Source organism: Carcharodon carcharias, chromosome 16 (assembly GCF_017639515.1).
Source record: "Carcharodon carcharias isolate sCarCar2 chromosome 16, sCarCar2.pri, whole genome shotgun sequence".
In the NCBI taxonomy this organism is placed as follows: domain Eukaryota; kingdom Metazoa; phylum Chordata; class Chondrichthyes; order Lamniformes; family Lamnidae; genus Carcharodon; species Carcharodon carcharias.
In genome coordinates, this window is record NC_054482.1 from 81,294,047 (window position 1) to 81,317,247 (window position 23,201).

The 23,201-nt window shown below is 41.0% G+C and overlaps 1 protein-coding gene across 6 annotated transcripts in view; it reads left to right on the plus strand.

The window, feature by feature from the left end:
- The window catches only part of LOC121289048 (mucin-5AC-like), a 117,130-nt gene extending 98,511 nt beyond the window's left edge, over positions 1-18,619 (plus strand). For all 6 annotated transcript variants that reach the window (XM_041207983.1, XM_041207984.1, XM_041207986.1 and 3 more), the window contains 4 exons: positions 5,273-5,857; positions 7,998-8,273; positions 10,416-10,579; positions 12,411-18,619. In XM_041207983.1, the coding sequence (XP_041063917.1) occupies positions 5,284-5,857; positions 7,998-8,273; positions 10,416-10,579; positions 12,411-12,458 (1,062 nt within the window). In that variant the 5' untranslated portion in view covers positions 5,273-5,283 and the 3' untranslated portion in view covers positions 12,459-18,619. The remainder of the gene's footprint in view (positions 1-5,272; positions 5,858-7,997; positions 8,274-10,415; positions 10,580-12,410) is intronic.
- Positions 18,620-23,201: the final 4,582 nt, after the last annotated feature.

Sequence of the window (23,201 nt, forward strand, 5' to 3'; positions counted from 1 at the left end):
TCCTTTTTGAACGCACCCCCCCACACACACCACCACTGCTTCTCTGTAGATTTCCCCACAAGTAGCTGTTCCCAGTCTACTTTGGCCAGATCCTACCTTAATTTACTAAAATGCACTCTTCCCCAATCCAAAACATTTTTTTGCAACTTTTCCATTTCTTTGTCCATAACAAACTTAAATTGTACCACGTTGTGGTCGCTATCACTCAAATGATCCCCCACCACCACCTCACCCACCTGTTCTTGCAAGTTGATTAAAGAGATACACTTCTCTCCTTGCAACCAAAAACGTACATGGTCCTCTTCAAAGTTAAGAGTTTATCGAGTAAATATGTGAGCGATACTGGAGTGTCATGGATATGATGTCAGTCTTGCAGAGTTAACTAATTTTATTTTGGGGAGTTTCTACAATTGACTTCTGCCTCTGACTTTGGCAGAAGAGAATAGGCTAGTGTTTTCAACCCTGATCTCTCTTTTTCTTTTAATAATTTTCACTGAAAGTATGTGTTGACTCTAAGCGCAGGAGTAGGTGTGTCTGTGATGCCTGTAAAGGTGAATAGGCTGATGTTTGTAATCAAGGCACAGAGATAAATGTGGCTGCTTGGCACGGTAGTGAAAGGCACCCAGAGTCCATGACATCATAAACGGCAAGAGTTGACTCCTTCAAGAAGAAAGGAGGGTGGGGTTTGGATGGGGCACAATTGAATACTGCAGCTTTTTTGTTTGACATTTACTTTGCATTCAGGCATAGGATCATAGTAGAAGAGCATAGGTAATGAGAGATACTTGAACGCTCAATCTAAGTAGTTTGGATATAATTATCCTATTGGTGGTAAATTTCTTGATTGCTGTGCTTCTGACTTTATGTGCAATTAACACCCACAAATGAAAAACAATTCAAACACAGTTGCATGTATGTATACAGCTGTATTGTAGAACCACGTCCACAGTAACACAGCCACTTAGTCTTAAATATTCCATGCAGCAATATTGCAGTATAGTATAATACAGTAATTTAATTGACTAATTTTAATGTGTTCAATTAAATTTCCTTCTGCTTTACTATATAAATTTGGTTTAATTAAATATAAGGCAATTCATAGGTGACAAAGATGAGGCAATAATTTAATTGAACAGTTCAGGTGATTAATTTTTAAACAATATTGAATTGCTGCCTTGTGTTGTGAACTATTGGCTATTCATAATTAAATATAACTATAGTTAGTTACCTGCTATTTGAAAAGGCGGTCAAAATTTGAGACATATGAAGGCAAAATGCTTCATGTAGCTCCCACTGTATAATTGCCAGGTTGTTTTGTGATAGCAAATTAAAGACACATAAACCATATAATGAAAATTAGGTGTGAGTTTTTATCTTGAGGGTCCAGATCATTTCTCAATTTCTAGAGCAGGATTAGAGCTGTTTGTTACAAATGGTTTTGCAACCTTGAAACTTCTACTTGATGTCTTTATTAGAATTTGTACAATTAATCTGTTTTATCCATTTTGATGTCAGCCAGGGTTAACTGAGAGACCATTTGTCCTTGAACATGAAGACTGGGGGTAAAAAAAGATTGATGTCAGTTTTGGCATTGTTGACAGTTTATCAAAATCTAGAATGTTTTTTTTCCTGTTTATATAGTAATTGGTGGAGAGTAGCTGAACTGCAAATCCAATGTAGCGATGCTTGTCTTTTCTGCCCACCTATGGGATAGATTTCAGCTGGCTGTGCAGTTTAAAATCTTGAGCTTCATATGCTGGTTCTGGTAATAGATGGCCACTCTAAGCAGGGGGATTCTTAAGAGAGGGCTCACTTTCAAAAAAAAAAGTTGTTGCCAGCTTGGCTCAGTAATGGCACTCTTGGCTCTATGTCAGAATGTTTATGGATTCAAACCCTAATCCAGGAACTGAGCGCATAGTCTAAGGTGATAGTTGAGAGCAACAGTCCAGAGCAGTACTGTGTGTGCGCTACATTTTTGGATGAGATATTAACCTGCCTAGATGGGTGTAAAAGATACCATGGTGTTTTTTCCAAAAACAAGTTCTCTAATTATCCTAGTCAATATTTCTCCTTCAATCCCACTAAAACAGATTTAACTGGTTATTCACCTTTGTTTACTTTTTGTAATACCTGTGAATTGCCTGCCACATTTGCCTACATAGTAGTGACTACACTTCAAAAATAATTTGTAGCCGTGAAATGGTTTGGAATGCCCCGTTGGGAGAAAAAAAAGACTGCTTTTACAAAGTGCCTTTCAGGTTCATGGATTCTAAGATCCTTTGCAGTCAGTCAGTACTTTTTGTTGTGTTGTCATCGTTGTGATGTAGAAAATGCAACAGCCAGTTTGTTCACCTCAAGGATCCACAAACATCAGTGTGATAATGACCAGATTTTTTTAAAAAATAATTTTGGTTGACGGCTGAATATTACCCCTCTCCCATGCATTTCAAAATACTGTAGGGACAATGGGATTTTTGTGATCACCTGAGGGTAGACAAGGCCTTGATTTAATGTCTCATCTGAAAAGACTGCACATCCAATAGTGCAGCACTCCTTAGTACTTTTGCTGATTTTTGTAAGACTACTTGATCCAGCCCAGTACTCTGAAATGAAAAACATCTTCATTCTAGTTCTGAATTGGGCATTTGCTGTCCAGTGAAGGTTGAGGTATTCACTGCTCTACGTGACCAGCCCCTGCACCTCTTCCTTTTGGGACTTGTTTCATTTTTGTCATGCATGCTGATGCCTCCTTGTTTCTGAAGTTAATCCTACTCCCAACACACTTAAGTGTGGAAAAGGAGAAGGGGAGGTTGCTGGGGGTGGGGGGAGGAAGTATACATTTTCAGCAGCTCACCTTAAAAATTTCGGTGAAGACAACAATTTTAAATGGGAGCCCAGCCGTTATTTGGAATTTCAGATATGTTGTGTATTTGTCAGGTGACAACTCAAGGATAAGGTTATTGTATACCTTCAATCCATCAATACCATGTAGCAAATTACACTGGAATAACTCCAAGTAGCAGTACACATGGAGCTATGGGACCTTGTGCTGTCAAGTTTATTTCTGTAAATTTTTTAAAAGGATTATGTCAGATAGTAAAGCAAATAGCTTGAGAGACTTGCCAATCCATCATGGGATGTTTTTCTCAACGAAGACCCCAAAGCATTATTGTTAAACAAATACTGTATGCAACTTATGGTGCTCTGTGAAATGAATACATCAGCATTTATTTACAGCTTGAATGCTAAACATGACATGAAATGTTTGTTTTGAAAGGGTGCAGGGAAGATTCACGAGAATGTGCCAGGGTGAGGAACTTCAGTTACATAGATTGGAGAAGTTGGGTGGAATTGCCTTGGAGAAGAAAAAGTGGAGAGGGGATTTCAAAGGTCTTCACAATCCTGAGCGGTCTGGACAGAGGATGGGTGATGATTGATTGATTGATTGAAAGCTGGCATCTTTGCTGATTGTCCTTTGAATCCAGGGCTATGCATTGTCTATTGTCAAATTCCAATATATTATACACTTGCATTCAATACTTAAATTTTGAACACAGACTATTAAAATGGCAGCTGCAAACCGTGTGACCTTTGGCATTCAGAGATCCAGAGAGCCCTCATCCTCAAGTAAATACCTAATTGAATATGAACATTTGCAGCCATCCAGGGAATTCAAACATCCCTTTTAAGGATGGATCAATGACAAAAGAACTGCAGCATTCCAGTTGGCCCATCTTTCTGTCTCACCATGGACAAAAGAAACACCCAGACTCTGTTAGACAAATCTGAATGGATCCCATTGACCTTCCATGATGGTCCCTCATCCAAATTAGGCTGGGTGAATTTCAAGGTATCAAATGACCACACAGGATATGTGATTAGCATATGACCCTATTTTTTTTTTTGGAAAAAGGACTTTGAACTTGTACGAGTCACATGATGAAGCCATTTTGTTATCTACCTTTAAGATAACAGCAAGAAGCTGTAATGACTCCCTTCCCTTGCAGCCCCTCACTTGTGTTTCTCCCTACCTTTTCATTCCCATCAGTCCCTGCACCTTTCCACTATCTGCTCCCTTTCTGCTATTAGCACTTGCTGAACAATCCGGAGTGTGTCAGTAGCTACACTAATGAAAAGTCAAGCTCATAACGTGGTTCATTCATGCTGGCTAGAAGCGACATAAATTCAGATGCAGAATCCCATTCTCTGCAAACAAAAGAAATACATTCTAACCTTATGCCTTTTTTAAATTACTCGGGAGCATGGGAAGCCTAAAGTTCCCTGTTGCTTTTGCCATGTCTTTGCCTGAGCCAATCAGAGTGGGCTTGCAAACCAATCAGCACACTTTTTCTCCCATAGTATAAATCGCTGTGATTGTTTGTATGAAATTTTGCATTCTTGGGTTTGTTCTGATGAGTGCAAGACAAAAAGCTTTGGCAACATGTCTCTCTTTTCAGCATTATTCAAGTTCTGTACTACCAACCGCTGACTTTCTAACTCTGAGGTCAGGCACTTCCCTGTAGTAGGAAAAATTTGAAAGGAGGTGCAGACTTTTTTCTTTAAACACACTTCTGTGTTGTGAGCTCAGAGTATTACTGTAAAAGCTTGGGAGTAGATCACATGACTGTAGTAGATGCAGTGGGTTCATCGCCCATTGACACATTGCGGGGGGGAACTGACTATAAAAATATGGTGTTGAAGTAGGATGGTCAACTCCTGATCAGCAGTGATCAGTTGGACTAAACTAAGGCAGGGGGACATCCCTGCAGGAAGGGTGAATCACTGTGACACTCTGCCTCATCTCCATCTGGTTAAAGTGCTGGTAAACCTAATTGCACATCATTCCTCGATTATACAATGGGATAAGCAAGCTCTTCACCAATTAAATTTATACATCCATGGAACTATGCAGGGTTGAGGTTCCTCCCTACCCTCTCCTCCCTGTCCCCCACCCCTTCTTTTGTCTGCCTGTCCATCTAAACTGCACCCCCTCCCCAACTTCAGGGATATAGTGGAATTTCTCTCAGCTCTGTGGTATAAAAATGGTACTGCCTTTCTTGTATAATAGAACAATCTGTTCTTGGTGTAGATGAAGTTTGAGGGATGCACAAAAGAAATTCCATAAGTTAATCTACATGAAGTGTTGCAGGCTTCTGTGATTCCAACAGCTAAATGAGCAGATTTTGATATTGATGCTGATGACCAAAGACCATCGTATGATCCATTGATCCTTCCCACTGAGAATTTTCTTCTGTTTTCTATTTTAATTTAGGGACCTCTACGATGGGCCCAGTTGATCCAATAGAAACGACGTCCAGTGATGCAGCATCACCTGCATTTAATTCGTCAACAACAATAATGGGATCCAATAACTCTGCAACAACAGCAGCCAGTGGTAACACCACACCCCACACTGTCATTGGAAGCACTGTAGGCACTACCACTACTCCAAGCCTGATAAGTGGAACTGGCTTTAACTATTCATCTGCAAATGCAACTGTCAACACCCTGACTGATACTCCACATACAAGTGACATGACCAATAAGAATGGAATGACTAATAATGATACAAGCAGTGATCTTCAAACAGGGAATGAAACAGAAATCCAAGGTAGCATACCAAGTTCTACAAGTAGCAGTAGTCCTAGTACAAAATCAGTGAATGTCAGTGTTGGCTCTGCCATGACTGAGAGAAATGGACATGCTACTAAAATTGGCCCTGTCAAAATTACAACAGTCCCACAGCAAATGGAGACATCTGGGAAAATATATTCAACTGCTAATGACACCAGACATGAAACCACAGTTGAACCAACTGGTATGCCTCCTACAACATCTGGACAGAAGGAATCAAAAGGTAAGACTTTATTGTTCATTAATTTGAACAAAAATTACATACTAATACTATCCCAGAAGCTACTGTTGTGCTGTAGACTCTTGGAGAAAGAGATTAAAGCCTCAAGGTCTTCTCACCCTCCGGGTACAATTTGAACTAAAATTGTAGGAGTGAAATCATTCTGATAGATTTTATATATATATATATATATTTTTTAAAAAGTAACCTAAATTTATTCCATCAATTTATTTGTTTTGAAGACCGGCCTGGCATACTGAGGAGATGAGGCAGTGAAGGTTTTTAAAAAAAAAATATTGCCATGGATTTCTAAAAATGATGTGTTGGTATGTTGAATATTTGTTGTAGGAATGATCTGCCTAAGGACAAGGTCCTCTGCTCATTTCCCCACATCTTGTGGCAGTGTGTTTTCCCCTTCACTTGCAAGTCGGAGTCTCCCGTTCTCAATATCCAATATGATTAGGGAAAAGAATGAGATGGTTTCCCATTGTTTCCTCCTCCTGGAGGTCCTTGGTCTGTAAACAGCTGTTTGTCCCTCAAGTTCTAGCTCTTCACCAACAAGATGGCTTATATCCCTGAGCATGGGACTCTTACCTGGGTCTGGAGTGACTCATGAAAAGGGCAGGGACAACCATCCCCTGAGGTCTCAATTGACCCTGTTACGCTTACACTGAATATTATGAATCTTCAAAATGTACTAAGCACAAGTAATGGAGCCCTAAGGAATTATTTTCTACTATTCTTCCCTGCACCCTGTTCCTCTGACTAAGAAAGGTGGCAAAAGCAGATTTTTCCTTTTTCTTTTTAAAACCTCAACTTTTCTCTCCTTCGATTGAGCAACTTGAAAAGAACATAGAATGTCATTTTTTTTAAATTGCTGAATTTATTTGATTTTTAAAATAGTGGTGGGGATGGGGTGCATTGTAAGGGTTGAAAATTCTTAATTCCTACTCTAGCATTGGCCATTTGAGAACTTGAGTTCTGGGCAAGTTTGAAGTTTTTGTAAAGGTGTGATTCTAGGCCACCAGTGTTATCAGTCTGCGCACTTTTTCATTGGTGCTGTGTAGGTGCCTTCAGCTTCAGACCACCACGGTTCTGATGAAAGCCATTGACTTGAAACTTTAACTATTTCTCTTGACACAGGTGCTGCCTGTTCTGCCAAGTGTTTCCAGCTTTTTCTGTTTTTATTTTGGCTTCTGACCACTACCTACTTAGCTGTAGCATTGGATCACTACTGCTTCGGGGTGTGATGGGATAATTGGTTGCTTACTCAAATTAATGTATTTAAAAATAAAGCCTAGACATTTTCTTAGGATCCTGTGAATTATAATGCCAATAGTGGGAGCCCAAAGTGATTTGGGATGATCTTTCTTGAGATGTTCTGAGATAACTTCCCAAAATTCAATTCTGAAGACCTGTTGCCTGAGGTGGAATTTTAGTCTCCACCAACCAGAACCCCATCCCACCTCCCACTGGCGAGTTTGCAGGCAGGGTCCTGTAAAATTCCTGGTGTCCCTCCTACCCGCCTCCCAACCCATCTAGTGCAGCCCACCCGCCTCACCACAATTGCAGCCCTTAGGGGCTGCTTCCCATTGACCTTAATTTTGAGGCTGGCTAGAGGAGTTCGAGACAGGGCACCCTGCTTGGACCTCGGGCAGGAAGGAGGGGGCTCCTTCCTGAGGTGTCTCCTTTCCCACATCAGTCCCCCCCGTGGGTGCGACCGCTCACCTTGGCTTCTCCATGAAGTCTCCCCAGCCCGAGCCTCCCCACCCCACCATGAGATTCCCCACATTTGCCTGCCTGGTCCTGGACTTCGAATCTGACTCTTTGGATGGCAGGGTAGGAATGCCTGTCATCAAGTTTTTATATAACAAAATGCTTTGTATTGATGCAAAGTGTTTTCAGCTAATAATTGAAACTCCGCTACATACCTGGCACTGTCCTTGACAATGACCTTCAGTGGTTATTTATAAACACACCCAACACTTTTTGTCCTACTGAGCAAATTGATTTACTGCAATACTTTTCATCAAGTCTAAACTGAGAGTTGTGGGGAGGAGAGAAACCACTCTTTGAATTAACTGTCTTCAGGATTGCTGAATAATCTTTTTACAAATGAGCTTCTCTTGTGTTTTGTTTTTAGGTTCAACCAATGTCATGCCAACTGTACAGCCTCCAGTGTCTGAAACCCTGCCAATGCAGCCAACTTCGCAAGATTCTAAGACCACACCAACTGTGACATCCAAGGGCTCTGAAGTGACATCCAGCATTACAGTAGCCCTGTCCACCATCCATACGAGAGCCTCCACCATGGTGAAAGCAGCTGCCACAAGTAGCACAACAATCAGCAAAACAACAACATTTATTTCTGTACAGCATAGCGAGGGGAATTTGGCCAATACCAAAAAGATGGTGAATGGTGGGTAATAAATTAGCTGCTTATTTGTGTCCTATAAGGAGACATATGGAGTCTAAACACCAGCAAAGACTAGCTGCACCAAATTGCCTGCTTGTCCTGTATATTCTAAGTAATCAACAAGTAATCCTTGTTTTGTCAAATTTCTACATTCATCAATTATTCAGTATGGTTTTGGAAAAAGTGGGCTTGTAGAAATTCTATTTATGGGCTGTAGTTCATTTCTTTGCTTTGTGTCACTTTAGGATGGGATTTTCCAGTGGGGCCTGAAATTCCCGCCCAAAGTCAACGAACTTTTGGCTGCTCTCAAAATTTTCTGGTCCCGCCAGTGCTAATTCCTGCCACAGGCGGGACTGCAAAATCCTAGCCCTAGTGTACAATTTGGTGAAATAATTAAATATGGGGTTCCATAACTGAATCCTGAAAAAGTGAATATATCCACAATTTATTTTATTTTAGGAAAGAGTTGAGCAACCTGTATTTCCAAGATTCTCCCCATTCCTTTTAATGGACTTGAGACAAATGGAGAGAGAACTGTGCAACCCACAGTTTTTAAATGATCCAGCAACATAAAGTATGGAACTACAAAAGGAATTTTGGCCAATTGGTCCTGTTCTTTATCATTGTTCTATAATTTGTACTATGTGGAATCTAAAATTTATTTACTCTCCTGGTGGAACTAGATGACTGAAGAAGACCAAACTACCATCGGCAAACTTTGTGACACTATAGGGAATCAGGCTACCTCTGTAACCTATTCTAACTGAGCTAGTGGCATACCATAGCTGACCACCCTCTGTTTCCTTGTCCAATACTTGAATTGCAGTGTTTTTTTTTTTAGCCCAGGCCTGATCCTAAGTTCCTGACAGCCTCTCAAACCTTGTTCTACCATTTTATTTATATGTACCTCAATCTATTTGCTTTTTCTCCCTATCCCTTGATACACATCTAACAAAAACTTATTGATCCCAGTCTTTTCAACTGGCTCAGCATCCATTGCCTTTCTGGGGAGAGGGTTCCAGATTTCCACCACCCTTTGTGGTGTGGGTGGGGGTGCGAGGTGGGAATGGCCTATCTCTAATTAAAGTAATGCTCCCTTATTTTGAATCCACCACTGAAGGAATAAGTACAGTTATAGTGTAACTATCATTTCCTTTTATCATCTCATGAGGATACTTGCAAGGAGGGTGGAGTATAAAAGTAGGGAAGTCAGGCTACAGCTGTAGAGGGCATTGTTGAGACTGCACCAAGAGTACTGCGTATAGTTTTGGTTTCTTTACTTGAGGAATATACTTGCAGTGGATACAGTTCAGAGGAGGTTGAAAGGGATGCCTTAAGAGGAAAGGTTGAGCAGGTTGGGCCCATATTCAGTGGGGTTTAGAAGAATGAGAGGCGTTCTTATTGAAACAAGATTCTGTGGGGGGCTTGACAGGGTCGATGCTGAATGTTTCCCCTCGTGGGGGAACCTAGAACTAGAGGGCACAGTTTAAAAATAAGGGGCCTCCTAATGGAGGTGAAGAGGAATCTTTGAGGATCGTTAATTTTTGGAATTCTCTTACCCAGAGAGCGGTGGAGGCTGTGTTTGAATATATTTAAGGCTGCATTAGACTTTTGATTGACAAGGGAGTTGAGGGTTATGGGGGCAGACAAGGGAGTTGAGGGTTATGGGGGCAGACAAGGGAGTTGAGGGTTATGGGGAGCAGGCAGGAATGTGGAGTTAAGGCCACAATCAGCTATGATTTTATTGAATGGCAGTGCAGGTTCAAGGGGCCGAATGGCCTACTCCTATTTCTTATGAGCTTATTCTGTAATTTTTATTTCTTTATCATAAAAATCTCAATTAAATTGTCCTTCAACTTTCTGAAGTTTTTGCACATTGTCTTGTAAGGTGAGGCTAATTTGGGGGAAGACTTACAGAAGCCTATGGGTAACAGAATTTGTGATACCACCAAAGAGAGAAAACAGGAACTTTTGTAACATTCTTGGAACTTTCAGACCATTGATAATTTTTCTGACCTTGACTGTCAAAGGAAATGGGTAAGTTTGTTACGGTAAACAACTATTGGACAAGTTGAAGGGTGATGAGAAGGAAAATTGACTTGCTTTCAGACTGAACCAGTGAAAGTGCCTTTTCCTTTTGAACAGGGAAGCCAGTTTCTAGTCCAAATGGAACCAAAGTGGACCCTCTTGTTATAGGAATGATCACAGTTTTCTTTATAATTATTGGAATTGTTTCAATTCTTGGATTCCTGAAGTACCGTCAGCGAAACAGCCAACCAGAGTTCAGACGCCTTCATGAGCTTCCAATGGTAAGATGGGATTGAAAGTTACTGTCCTGATATTTTAACGCCTGTTTTCTTAATAGTGAACTATTTAACATGACCTTCCATTTCCTAAAGAAATATGTCCTTTTCAGTTGTGTACCTTTAGGCCCAGGAGCAGCCAGGGAATGGACTGCTGACTGATTTCACGCTAGATGGCCAATTAACGGCCAGCCAGTGTAAAAGGTGCACTGAAAAGCTCAGCACTGCCGCGGTGGGGGCAGGAGGAGGGTGAGCGCCAAAGTCGATGTGGGATGGTGGAGCGCGGAAGGAAAGCTCCCTGAAGGCAGGGAGCTGCGAATTTAAAATTAATAAGAACAGAATGTAAAATTGGGGAAAAAATGGTCCATAAATCAGAACGAGACACCTCAACATATGGATGAAAATTTTTTCAAAACTTTTTGATTTTTTAAAAATTAATCTCTCAAACCTTATCCTGTCCTTGGATGGGGTTTCCTCCAAAAAGGCAAAGGCTGCCTGGCCGATTTGCCTGGCCACCAATTGTAAGGTTGAATGGGCAGCGATTTAATAGGCCTCTTAATTGTCAGTGGACGCACTGCTGACTCTCTCGCGTGCGTGCCCCCCCCCCCGCCAACCAAAATATCACGCGAGTGTGTGTTGATGTCAGGACGCTTGCCCAGTGTCATAGTGCGCTGTTTCACGCTCGACCATGTCTGGTGCATGCCTGCATGCAGAGCGGTAAATTCTACCCCATGTCTGAGTAATCCCTACTATGTCTGGTTCCTCAACACATGATTGCCTCCAGCTCCCCTATTTTATTATGAACACCTTGCGCACTGCTGTACAGACATTTCAATAGGATTTCCTTTCACTTTTTGTTTACCCATCTTTTTATTGCCTTGCCATCATTGTCGTCCTTTATTCTTTCCCATGTTCTCCTGTTATATTTTGTGAACATTTGGGCTGCTTCCTTTTCTTATAGATCCCTCACCTGCTTACTTTTTTAAAGCCCTTGCTGGCTTCCTATTTACCCTTTCTGTTTGGACACGAATCCTATCCCATTGGGAGAGCTCCTTTCTGTCCCAGAACTGGTGCCAGTGTCCCCATGAAGAGGAACCCCTCTTTTCCACACCACTTTAGCAATATGTTAAGTTTGTAGCAGTCCAATAATTGGTTTGAGAAGTTGGCAAAAAGTCAGTGCAATAATAAACTGATCCAGAAATCCTTTTGGCATGTAAATAATGATAAAAAGTATATCCAATAAGTGTGAATTAGTTTCTCTGCTAGTGAAGTGCCACAAAATTCCATGGCAGCGATTGGTTGGTTTGCATCAGTTGGTGCACACTAATGGTGCCCACTGCTGGAGTTTTCAGTCAGCAGGAGGGAACCTCATTTGCACAAGACTTGGGAATGGAAGTGCCACTTGAAGCTGATTAATTCAGTGCCCATCTTCCCCATGGATCTGGAAACTGGTGTTACCAAAAAATTGTCGAGGTGTCTGCATTGAGAATGGTGCAGATATTGTGCTGCAGCTGAAATCTGGATTTTGAGTTTGTCTGAAACGAATGTCCTAATTGCAACCTGGATTGTCTGCAACCCCTGTCTTTTCTAGGGGTGTGGGGGTCTGTGTGTTGATGCTGTAGTTCATTGTGGCACAGAATTATTTGGTACAATTTTGTGCCAATGATCTCTCCAGATGGAATGTTTCCAGCTGTGCTATGGGAATCTTACTGACGGGAGAGAAAAACGGTAAGAAAACTCTGCACGTTTAATGTGAGGATAACTTATTTTAATGGTGGAGGTGGGGAGTAGGGTTTTCTATTTGAAGTTTCTAAACTAGTTTTTGCTTCAATATTAGGATGACATGATGGAAGAGGATACTCCTTTGTCTCTCTACAGCTACTAGAAATCTTCTGCCAAAAAAACTCATCAACTTGCACAACATTGCAACTGCTGTGTTTTGAAGTATTGTTAGTTGGCATGTTAAGGACTTTTTTTTACTTTTTCTTTCGTGTGAGCCAAACTTGCATTTAAATGTCTTTTTAAACTCCATTTGGGGAGCGCTAGGGTTGAACATCAGTGAAAATTAATATTTGTTCCCTGCCTAAAATACTTTCCTCTGTATCCATGGAGCTTTTAACATGCACCTGTTTATTCAAATGAACTTGTAAATTTGCAACATCTTTTTTAACAATTGGAGGGAAGCAATTAATGATCTTTCTTGAATGTCTAACCTTATTGTGGAGATTCCAGATATCCAACCAGGTGCCAAAGGTGTTCCCACTAACTGGAAGTCCTGTTAATATTTGGAGGTCCTGAACATTTACTACAAATGTCTTAGGTCTGAAAAAGTCAAGTTTCATGTATCAAATTATGGAATTGATACCTTTAGGTAACGTGTTGGGGTTGATTTGAACTTTTTTATTCTACCAAAATCTTTCCACCAGTTGCACTCCTTGATCATTAAAAGTATTGGTGTTATGTGCAAGCTTCTTGGAGGGAAAAACTGGTTCAGCTTAATGAATTAAATTTTAAATCTGAATGATGGAAAGATCTTGATCTGATTTTAAACACTTTGGAGGAAGTTTTATAAGCTCAATTTCTCCCCTGAAACCCCAATATTGTACCATATAGGGGGTTAATTTACACCAGAATTCATCAAATCACACCACTAATAAAGGGAACTGAAATGTAGAAACAAAAGGTCTGGTATGAATCAAAGTCTGAATTGTACTTGGAAGCCAATATTTTCCTGGATGCTGGAGTTTCCCTCTAAATCTCGATCAGTTCTTGCCCTTTGTGATTATGCTTAAATCCTTGTCCCTGTCCAGCAAAGTGAACAATTTACTTCCACAAAATACTTGAGTTGGACATATGTAACTGTTAAAGGTGCATTGAAGGACTTGGTGTTGACTTCAAATTACACATATATGTTAATTGGTTCAGAGAATTACTCTAGAGATGTACTACCAAGTGGCTTCTTTAGTTGAACAATGAGCTTTATTTACAGAGCTGTTGGATTAGCTGCAAGCCTCTAGCAAGGCTACAATACACCCTCCAGACTAGGAAAGCTCTGTCCATTATAAACCTCTGTGCTCAGTGTTGATTGGCTGTTCTGACCATGTGACCCTTAGTAAAGTTGACTTAAAGCAACAATCCACAATGATAATGCAAATGTATTGCAGCAAATCTTTATAGTACGGTTTCTGGGACAATCCTAGAGAAACTTCAATTGTTTTAGAAGCTAGTTTTAAAAATGTGTTAATGCTATTTAACTCGGGTGCCTGCTGTCATAATTGATTGTCCAAGCAAAAAAAAGTGGAGGAAGTTTTGGCTGGTCCCTGGATACCACTGAAAGATAGTTCCCTTTTTAATTTAAAACTGGTCAATGCACACTGAATATTAAGTTTGGAGTTTCAGTTCTTGTCTTTTCTTCCTTATTTATAAATTCCAGTGATTCTGCACGAGCTAGCCCTCTGCAAAACCTCGTTATGGGTACTTTTGGTTCCAGCCTCTTAAACATCTATTTCTGTGTAAAATGTTGCATAATTAAGGTCATTTAAGGCTCTTGCAACTGAAATTCAATTTCAGCTTAGCCCAAAAAACAATATTAAAGCTGTCTTAAGTGTTACATGCCCAGGATTCAATTTAAGGTTGCAAGATTATAGGCTAGTTTATTGTAGATTTGCCATTTTCTGGTAATTATGTCACTTCCTTTATTTTTGTCCAATGTTGACACAATGAGTACATGTGAGGTTTCACACTCTTGGTACATATAAATTGCTAAGGAGTTGTCACAGAGGATGATGACATGTTGTGTTTTAGGACTTTTAGTCTCTGCATTTCATATTTTTTGATTTACTGCCACAATTTCCATATTTTATCCTGAATAATATACACCAGGAACATCATTCAACATCTTTCTGCCCTCATCTTCATTTGCAATTAACCATGCTTTTTCATAATTGCCATTTCCACAGGAATGTAAGCTGCAATTATTGTACAGACTTTCTGAGATACAAAGGAATAAGCCAATCAGCCTCTGAGCCTGTTCCACCATTCAGTGAGATCATGGCTGATCTGTACCCTCAACGTTCCCTGTACCCAACAACTCACTTTTGTTCCATACCCTTTGCTATCCTTACCAGCAATCTCGGTCTCATTTTTATTTGACCAAGCATCCACAACCTTTTGGGGAGAGCAAATTAAAAGATTTCTACAACTGTGTATGTCACGCATGCGTGTGTGAAATTACTTCCTGATCTTGCTCCTCGGTCATCTAGATTTAATTTTAAGATTGTACCTCCTTGTTCTTTATTTTCCTCATCAGCGAAAATACTTTTTCTGTACGTACTCTATCATCTTCCAATACTTCAGAAGGCTCGCTATAACTGAAGCATTAACTTCATCCCCTTTTGTATTCCAATCCACTTGAGATAAAGGCTAACATTCCATTTGCCTTTTTGTACCTCTGTACATAAACACCCAAATCACATTGCTCTTCTGCAGCTCTGTCTAGAACTAGTGAGAGAAGTTGTTCCGACTACTTTTGAACAATTGCAATCATCACATGAAGGATTGAGAGTTGGTTCTCTGCTTTTCTGAAAAAAAAGCCCTGCATATCAGTGTTGGGGGTTTTGGATATGTTTGCACTGCACTGAGATCCTTAACTACTTGTAGTGAAGGTGAGAAAAAAACTTGACTGCAGTTTATTGCTGAATGATTGAGACTTGTGCATTTCAAAAAGTCAGCTGTATAAAAGCTTTTTTGGCATTGATTTATTGTGTATACTAAGTTCTTTTTGTTTAAAAGTCGTAACTCCTTAGTGCAATATTTTTCATTTCTACTGAGACTATGGAATGGGTGGAATATTAAATGGACAAAGTCTTTATTCGAAACTCCTGATGAATACACACTACCTTTTTATCCAGTCATTCCTTTAAATCAAATGCCATAAATCTGGGCCTGAGCAATACAAATAGAGAATTCCTATTCACTGGCATGTACTACATTGTGCAATTTATGATCAGAAAAGATACCGAATAAGTGCCCCCTGGTGGTTTCCAGACATATAACAGTGGGAACAAAGGAACAGAAAGAATGTTATCTATTTATACACCAGGTTCTTTTAATTCTCTCAATTTAAATAAAGATCAGATTCACATATAAATGTTTAATCTACTTCAGTTATATCTCTTTTTGTCTCTTTAAATATCTAAAACAGGATTTTTTTTTTGAATAAAGGTGTACCCTGGACTTTAAGAAGATTGAGTCAGGGACAGAAGAGGTATTAATTACTTCTGTTGTTGTTCTATCCCCTAGTCATTGACTGACTAGGCTAAGCAAAGGAATTAGGTCATTTTTGCTGATGTTTGGAAATGGTATTTACTTCAGCACATTTGCTATCTTAAGTGAGCAGTCCATGAAGTAACAATTTAATTAGGCTTCTTAGATTTTTAATGGACATTCTTTTGTTCATGTGTTTGTGACCCCTCCCCTAAACTCTAGAACTTTCCAACTAGCTGACTGCAAACCCACTGGTCACTAGAAAATGTGCTAAAGCAGAAGTTCCCAAATTGGGAGGTGCATCAAAGTTAGAGACTGGAGGCTGGGTGAGGCAAGAAACTTGAGAGAAATAACTGTGCAAGTGACCATAACAATTTGAAGTTATACTGCAAACTCTGATAAATCAGTGCCAGTCATGGAAGTGCTGTTATGAGGCCAAGTCTAGAGTACTACTATGCCCAATGTGAAGGGGCTATTCAATTTCTAGCACCAACACATTTGAGGACAAGGTTGATCCCACCTATCAGAAGAAAATGTTTTGTGGAAGGATGGATCTCCTAGGGATCTTCAGCCTCCTGTTCATGAAATAGCTAAATCCTTTAATAATAGGGTTGGCATTCTGGAACAGAGATCAAATAGCTTCTTCAGCCAAAATTCTTATGATTTTGTAATTCTCTGAAAACATGAACAAGATGTATAACAAGCATTCTTTTTCATTTTTGGCTTTTAATGTTTCTAATCCTTTAGAAATTATGGAGTTTCTTATTGACATTGCAAAGAAGGTTGTTTTTCTTAATCCCAGATTGAATCTCTGCATAATTTTGTTTCTGGACGACTAGTAAGAAAACTCCCTTGTTCTGATTTCTTAAAAGACAAATGTGTTGCTTCATGAGCTCTTGAGTACCTTTTGATTAAATTGATATAAAGTACAATGGACTTCCAATTATTTTAATGACTGACACATGTTTAGCTTAAATGATATATTGAATAACTGATGGGCCAGCTGACCCTTTGATACTAATTTATTGCTATTAACCTATGGGTTTTTCAGCAGATACAGTATGTGCTGAGTTGAAATAATAATAACACAATCAGTTCCTATAACACATCAGTATAAAATTGGAAATCCACTGTACAATTTTAAGAAAAGATCTGGGCAATGATTTTTTTCATATTGTGCTGTTTCTCAGGACTCTTGTCATTATATACCGTAGCAGCTTAGTAAACCCAAGTTGTCAATTTTCCTTTTAATTTTCCCATCTGCACAAGTCACTATTGGTGTAAAATTTCCAGAGTCAAAGATATATCAAAAACGTATGATGTGGGTGTCTGTTGTTAGCATGTATAAATGTGTGGGGAGATTTTGAAATGTGCTTCTAGCGTGCCATGATGTTTCTTTTAAAGTGGTGATGGTTTCTTCTTAACATTAGCTCTTTGTTTTCACCCCCAAAGTTTGAAAATTCTTTTTAGGTCATCTTTTCCTTTTTCTTGCAAAACGTTGCAAGATCTAGTCTTGTCAGCTAGTAAGCACAATCCTGCTTATCAGATGGGCCCTATGCTTCATGCTACTATCTTCAGTGGCATTCCTGACTTTGGCAAAGCTGTAAGTTTAAATGATGCATAGCTGCTGGTTCAACAAGTGTTTGAAATCCTTTGAAGCTTAGAGTTCTTGCTGGTACCTCTGGAGACTGAGCTTCCATTTAGTCCGGATGTCAGTAGACTGAGTATTTGGTCAATGCCTATAGTGAAGCTGCAGCCTGCTTGTTTGTGGTTCAACTTTTCTTTCTCCCAGCCACCAGGAAAGGTTTGGTCACCAGAAATAAAGTTGTAATCATAACTTTCAAAACTGCTTGCATGCTTGTGTAGCTATGGTACTGTGATATCGAGTATGCAACATGCTTTCTAACAAAATTGCAATCTGTGCAGTCTGGTAGTTATAGGTTTTTAACAATGGTACGAGTTAACCACACCTGATGTGGAGGGAGTCTTGCAGCGAAACATCCTGTGAGCTAGCATTTAATAAGCTATTTTTTTTTTAAACTGAGTTGTTGGGGAGAACCCTAATATTTTTTATAAGGATGAAAGCCATTATTACTACTTTTGTCTTGTGCACAAATGCTGTGCAAATTATATTTTTTGAAAAATGAGAAATTTCAACATGATACCCGTTAATTGAAATTTACATTTAAAAGGGTACTATCCCTGTCAAATGACCATTTTGTGTCGTAACATGCAAATACCAAAGGTATTTGTGTGGCCCAGATATTATAATTTTCAAATTTTGTTTGGCTGTTAGTAAAACTACAGAATCAAGAAGGTTTTGGGGAAAATTCCAAAGAATTAGAACCTGCAGAATTGAGACCTCAATAATCTCATTGGAAGACCTTGTTACATCCCTATTCTTTCCTACCTATCCTACAGATACTATTACCAGCCTACTGGTATTGCCAATTTGTCATTTTGGTGCAAAATTTTGCTTGTTTTTCCAAGTCAGACTTTGTTTAGAAAGTTGATTATTCACAATCCTTTTGTGATTTGCATTTAATGGAATAAAATACATTTGTGAACTATGAGGGGATTCCTGGTTTGCACTATTTGAATTTTTTTCTTCAAGAAAACAAAGCTGTATGGAATAACTTGCTGCAAACATTAGCATAATGTTAATTTCCTATGGAATGTATATTCTTAGCAGGAAGTAGGAAATGGAGTGTCAGAATTGAATGATAATTTTATACAATTGCTTTATGTTTTTGATTTATTAAAAATTGGTTTTCCCTTCAACATATGTTGTGAATTCATTCATAAGATAATACAGTTGGCAAAGAGGTAGTGGGTTATCAATCAGTTTTTCATTTTTTTCCCCCTCTATTTCTCAGTCCTGGTTGGAGAAGCCTCAAGTTTTCCTAAAAGGGATGACTCAACAGAATAAAATTAACACAAATAGCACTAAACTCTTGTTCAACTATTTCACAAGAAATAGGAGCAGTAGTAGACCATATGGCCTGTTGAACCTGCTCTGCCAATCAATACGATCATGGCTGATCCTTGGCCTCAACTCTAATATCCTGAGACCAAAAATCTGTCTATCCCAGCCTTAAATTTATTCAATGATGGAGCATCCACAACCCTCTGGGGTAGAAAATTCTAAAGATTTTGAGTGAAGTAATTTCTCCTCATCTCAGTCCTAAATGTTTGGCCCCTTATCTCGAGACTATGCCCCCATGTTTTAGACTCCCCAACCAGCGGAGACAATCTCTCGGCGTCCACCCTGTCAAGCTCCTTCAGAATTTTGTAGGTTTCAATGAGATTACCTCTCATTCTTGTAAGCTCCAGAGAACTTACTTAGCCTCTCATCATTGGACCAACCAATCATCCCAGGGACCAACTTAGTGAACCTTTGCTGTACTGCCTCCAGTGCAAATATATCCTTTCTTAAATGTGGAGACCAAAACTACACAACAATATTTCAGATGTAGTCTTGCCGAAATTCTGTACAATCACAGCAACGCTGCTTTATTCTGGTATGCCAATTCCCTTGCAATAAAGGGCAACGTGCCATTTGCCAATTCCTAATTGCTTGCACCTGCATGCTAACTTTCTGCATTACTTGTACAAGCACACCCAAGCCTCTTTGAACATCAATGCTAACAAGTTTCACGTTTTTAAAAAAATATTCAGCTTTTCTATTCTTACAACCAAAGTGAATAACTTCACATACCTTATATTATATTCCATCTGCCAACTTATTACCCACTCAGTTAACCTGTCTATACCTTGCAGCCTCTGTGTCCTCCCCAAAGCTTACTTTCCCACCTAGCTTGGTATCATCAGCAAACTTAGATGAAGAGAAAGAGAATAATGAATCTAAGTCTTTAATGTAGATTGTAAAAAGCTGAGACCCCAGCACTGACCATTGTGGCACTCCACTATTCACTGCCTGCCAGCTTGGAAAGGCCCCATTTATGCCTGCTCTGTTTTTTTCTATCTGATAACGATTCCTCTATCCATGCTAAAATATTACCCCTCATTCCATGAGCACTTATCTTGCCTATTAACCTTTTGTGTGGAACCTTATACCTTTTGGAAATCCAAGGATACTACATCTACTGGTTCCCCTCTATCTACCCTCCTAGTTACATCCTCAAAAAACACACTCATCAAACAGGATTTCCCTTTAGTAACACCATGTTTACTTGTTCCAGTTATACCATGCTTTTCTAACTGCATCGTTAAGTCATCTTTAATAATAGATTCCAGCATTTCCTCAACAACTGATAGCCTAACTGGATTGTAGTTCACTTTCTCTCTCCTTACTTAAAGTGGTGTAACATTTCCCAACTTCCAGTTTCATGGGAGCATTCCTGAATCTAAAGCATTTTGGAAAATCATAGCTAGCACATCCGCCATCCTTTTAGAACTCTAGAATATAAGCCATCGGGTCCTGGGCGTTGTCACATTTTAGTCCTTTAAGTTTCTCTAATACTTATTCTCTGCTGATATTAATTTCCTCGCTCATTTTGGCCCTTATGTTACTATCTATTTCTGGTATGGAACTTGTGACTTCCACTGTGAATACAGACACAATATTTGTTCAATGCTTCTGCCATTTCATCATTCCCCGTGATAATTTCTCCTGACTGTTGTTCTAAGGGACCAACATTTACTTCAGCTAAAATAAAAGCAAAATACTGCAGATACTGGAAATCTGAAATAAAAACACAAAATGCTGGAAAGATTCAGCAGGTCTGGCAGCATATGTGGAGAGAAAACGAGTTGAGGTTTCGAGTCCGTATGACTTCTTCAGAGCTCTCTGCTCTGAAGAAGAGTTATATGGAATCAGAGTTACCTCTGGGTGGAATTTTCCCAGAATCGCACTAAGTGCGGGAACGCGCGGTAAAATGGAGCCCTACCCGCCAATGAGAAAAAGGCAGGTTTTCATGCCATATCATCCCAAGCCCGCCTCGTTATTCACCTGCAAAACACGCTGTTTCCATGGCGAGTAGGCTCTCATTCGCCCACTTGCCATCACCCTGCTGTTGCATCATGCTGGCTGCCATCTGTAAAAGGTAGCCACCATCAAAGTGCTCATCGCCAACAGCTCACCACTGCTGCCCAGGAGACGTGGCCAGCAAAGGATAAAAGGCTGTAGCCCCCTGTTTCAACGACGGATCCCTTGAGCGACTGCTGGATGCCGTGGAGGCCCGTCGGGATGTGCTCTATTCCTGCTCTGGCTGCAGCAAAATCACCAACCCGGCTTGGGAGGCGGTGGTCAGTGCAAAGGCCCTGTAGAGGAGGACAGCCACTGAGTGCCGCAAAAGGATGAACGATCTCCATTCTGCCAGGGTAAGTCACTCTTCTCATCACTCCCAACTCTCTCACTCACAAACGCATCACACATCCACAGGGCCCTCAATCACCATCAGTGCAAGAGACATCAATCTTTCTCAAACATGGTCATTGTCCTTATCCCGTCCATGGGACCACTGACCACCCACACAAGCCAGGCATACTTATCATCTGGCCCAGCAGGCGTCCTGATACACACTCCCCATTTCTATCCATTGCAGGACAAACTAGCACACAGCAGGATGGAAAGGTCACAGGCAGGTGGAGGGCTGCCAGAGTTCAAAGTTCTGACAGAATTCGAAAAAAGCCACCCAGCTGGCTGGCAATGACTGGGGCTGGTCCTGTGAGGTTGGCACTGTTCTATCAAATGAGGATCCAGCAGTGCAACATCCATCAGATAACCATGCCATGAGTGATGTGTCCTCTTTCACAGACCACTGCCATGTACTAATTATCTCCCCTTGCTTTCACAGGCACATCTGCCAAACAGTCAACAGAGTCCATGACCCAGGGCCTCCAAGCTCCGAAGAAACCTCTGAAGAGGAATCTGAAGGCATCCTCCCTGAGGTCCTGTCACAGCGTTTACCCACACCCTCCACCAGCACGTAGACACACACCTCGACCACCAGCACGTAGACACACACCTCGATGGGATCTGGCTTTATAGTAGCCTCGGGATCACAATCTGGTGAGCACATCACACTCTCTGAATAACAGCAGGTGGAAGCAGGGACTTTCCAGGTCCCCGGCACTCGGAGGACTGCTGGAAAGAACGTTGCTGTGTCCGAGTCAGGTGACAAGCCTCTGGACTCGGTCATGTCACAATTGCTGGAGCTGCAAAGGCAAGCTAGGAAACAACAGGAAGGGATGTCCGCTGCACTCAGATTGCAAGGCACAATGGAGGAGTCAGTCTGTCTTCAGGCTAGGTGATAGCGCATTGAGCTCAACACTGGGAGGATGGTGGCTACAATAGAGATCTCGGTCCAGATGTGACTCCTGCACTGCTGCGGGGGCTTGACTCCATCGCTGATGTCATAGTTGGCCTCCAACAGTGTGTACGCAAGAGAGGTGCTGGGCAACTTGATCTCACTCCAGCTACCCCTTCCGAGTTAGCAGAGGCCCTTGGGCACCCTTAGGGAGGAGGATCAGCAAGAACAAACTCCAGGGCCATCCACCCAGGTAACTCTGGGAGTGACCAACCCAGCCGAATCCTATCTTCCTGTCTCCTCCACAGCTCCAGCTTCATAGGCTGAGGAGGCTGCCACTGCCACACAATGGGACCCCAAAAGCAGGCTGGGCCCTCAGTTTCGACCCTCCAGAGGTCGCCTGCCAAAGAAATCACAGACAGGGCATCAGAGTCAGCAGGCTGCCTCCACCTCCACTGTGGACGTCCGGGGAGCACCAAGACATAGTGGCAGGGTTAGGAAAGTTAGGTAAAAATAGTTGCACAGCCTGGGAACAGGTGTTGATCACTTGTACATACTGTTCACTATTGTCAATAAACTCCTAAGAATTTCACCCTGCCTGTGGTTCCTTGTTCTGATGAGCAGTGTTCTTGTCACTCAGATGTGAAACTTTTCTGCACAAGATAAAAGGCAGGTGTCTTAAGTCCAGAGCCTCTTCCCTGTGCTTTGTGCAGCTTTCAGACTACAGTGATGGTCCAGCCTCACACTCCCTGGAAACATTACTGATGCCTGCACCTCGGCAGTGCTGGTCATTGCTGCCAGAATGTAGTGGGCAGGCGCTACAGAGTTCTGTCATTCTCTCTGTGTGCTCTCAGCACCTTTAAGGTGGGGCTGGCCCCCATCACACCAGCATCTGCACCCAGTGATGCTGTGCACCAGCTCCTGAAGGGCTGAGGTGCTGAAGGCAGGCACAGCATCAGATGCGTGTAAAGTTTTGTGGCTGCATATCTGAGATGGCCCTGATCATGGAGCGCAAGCGAGTTGCCCTCAGCCAGACAGGAGTCAAACATTCTTAGAGGCTATGTGAAGATCTATGGAGTGTCCTCATTGCA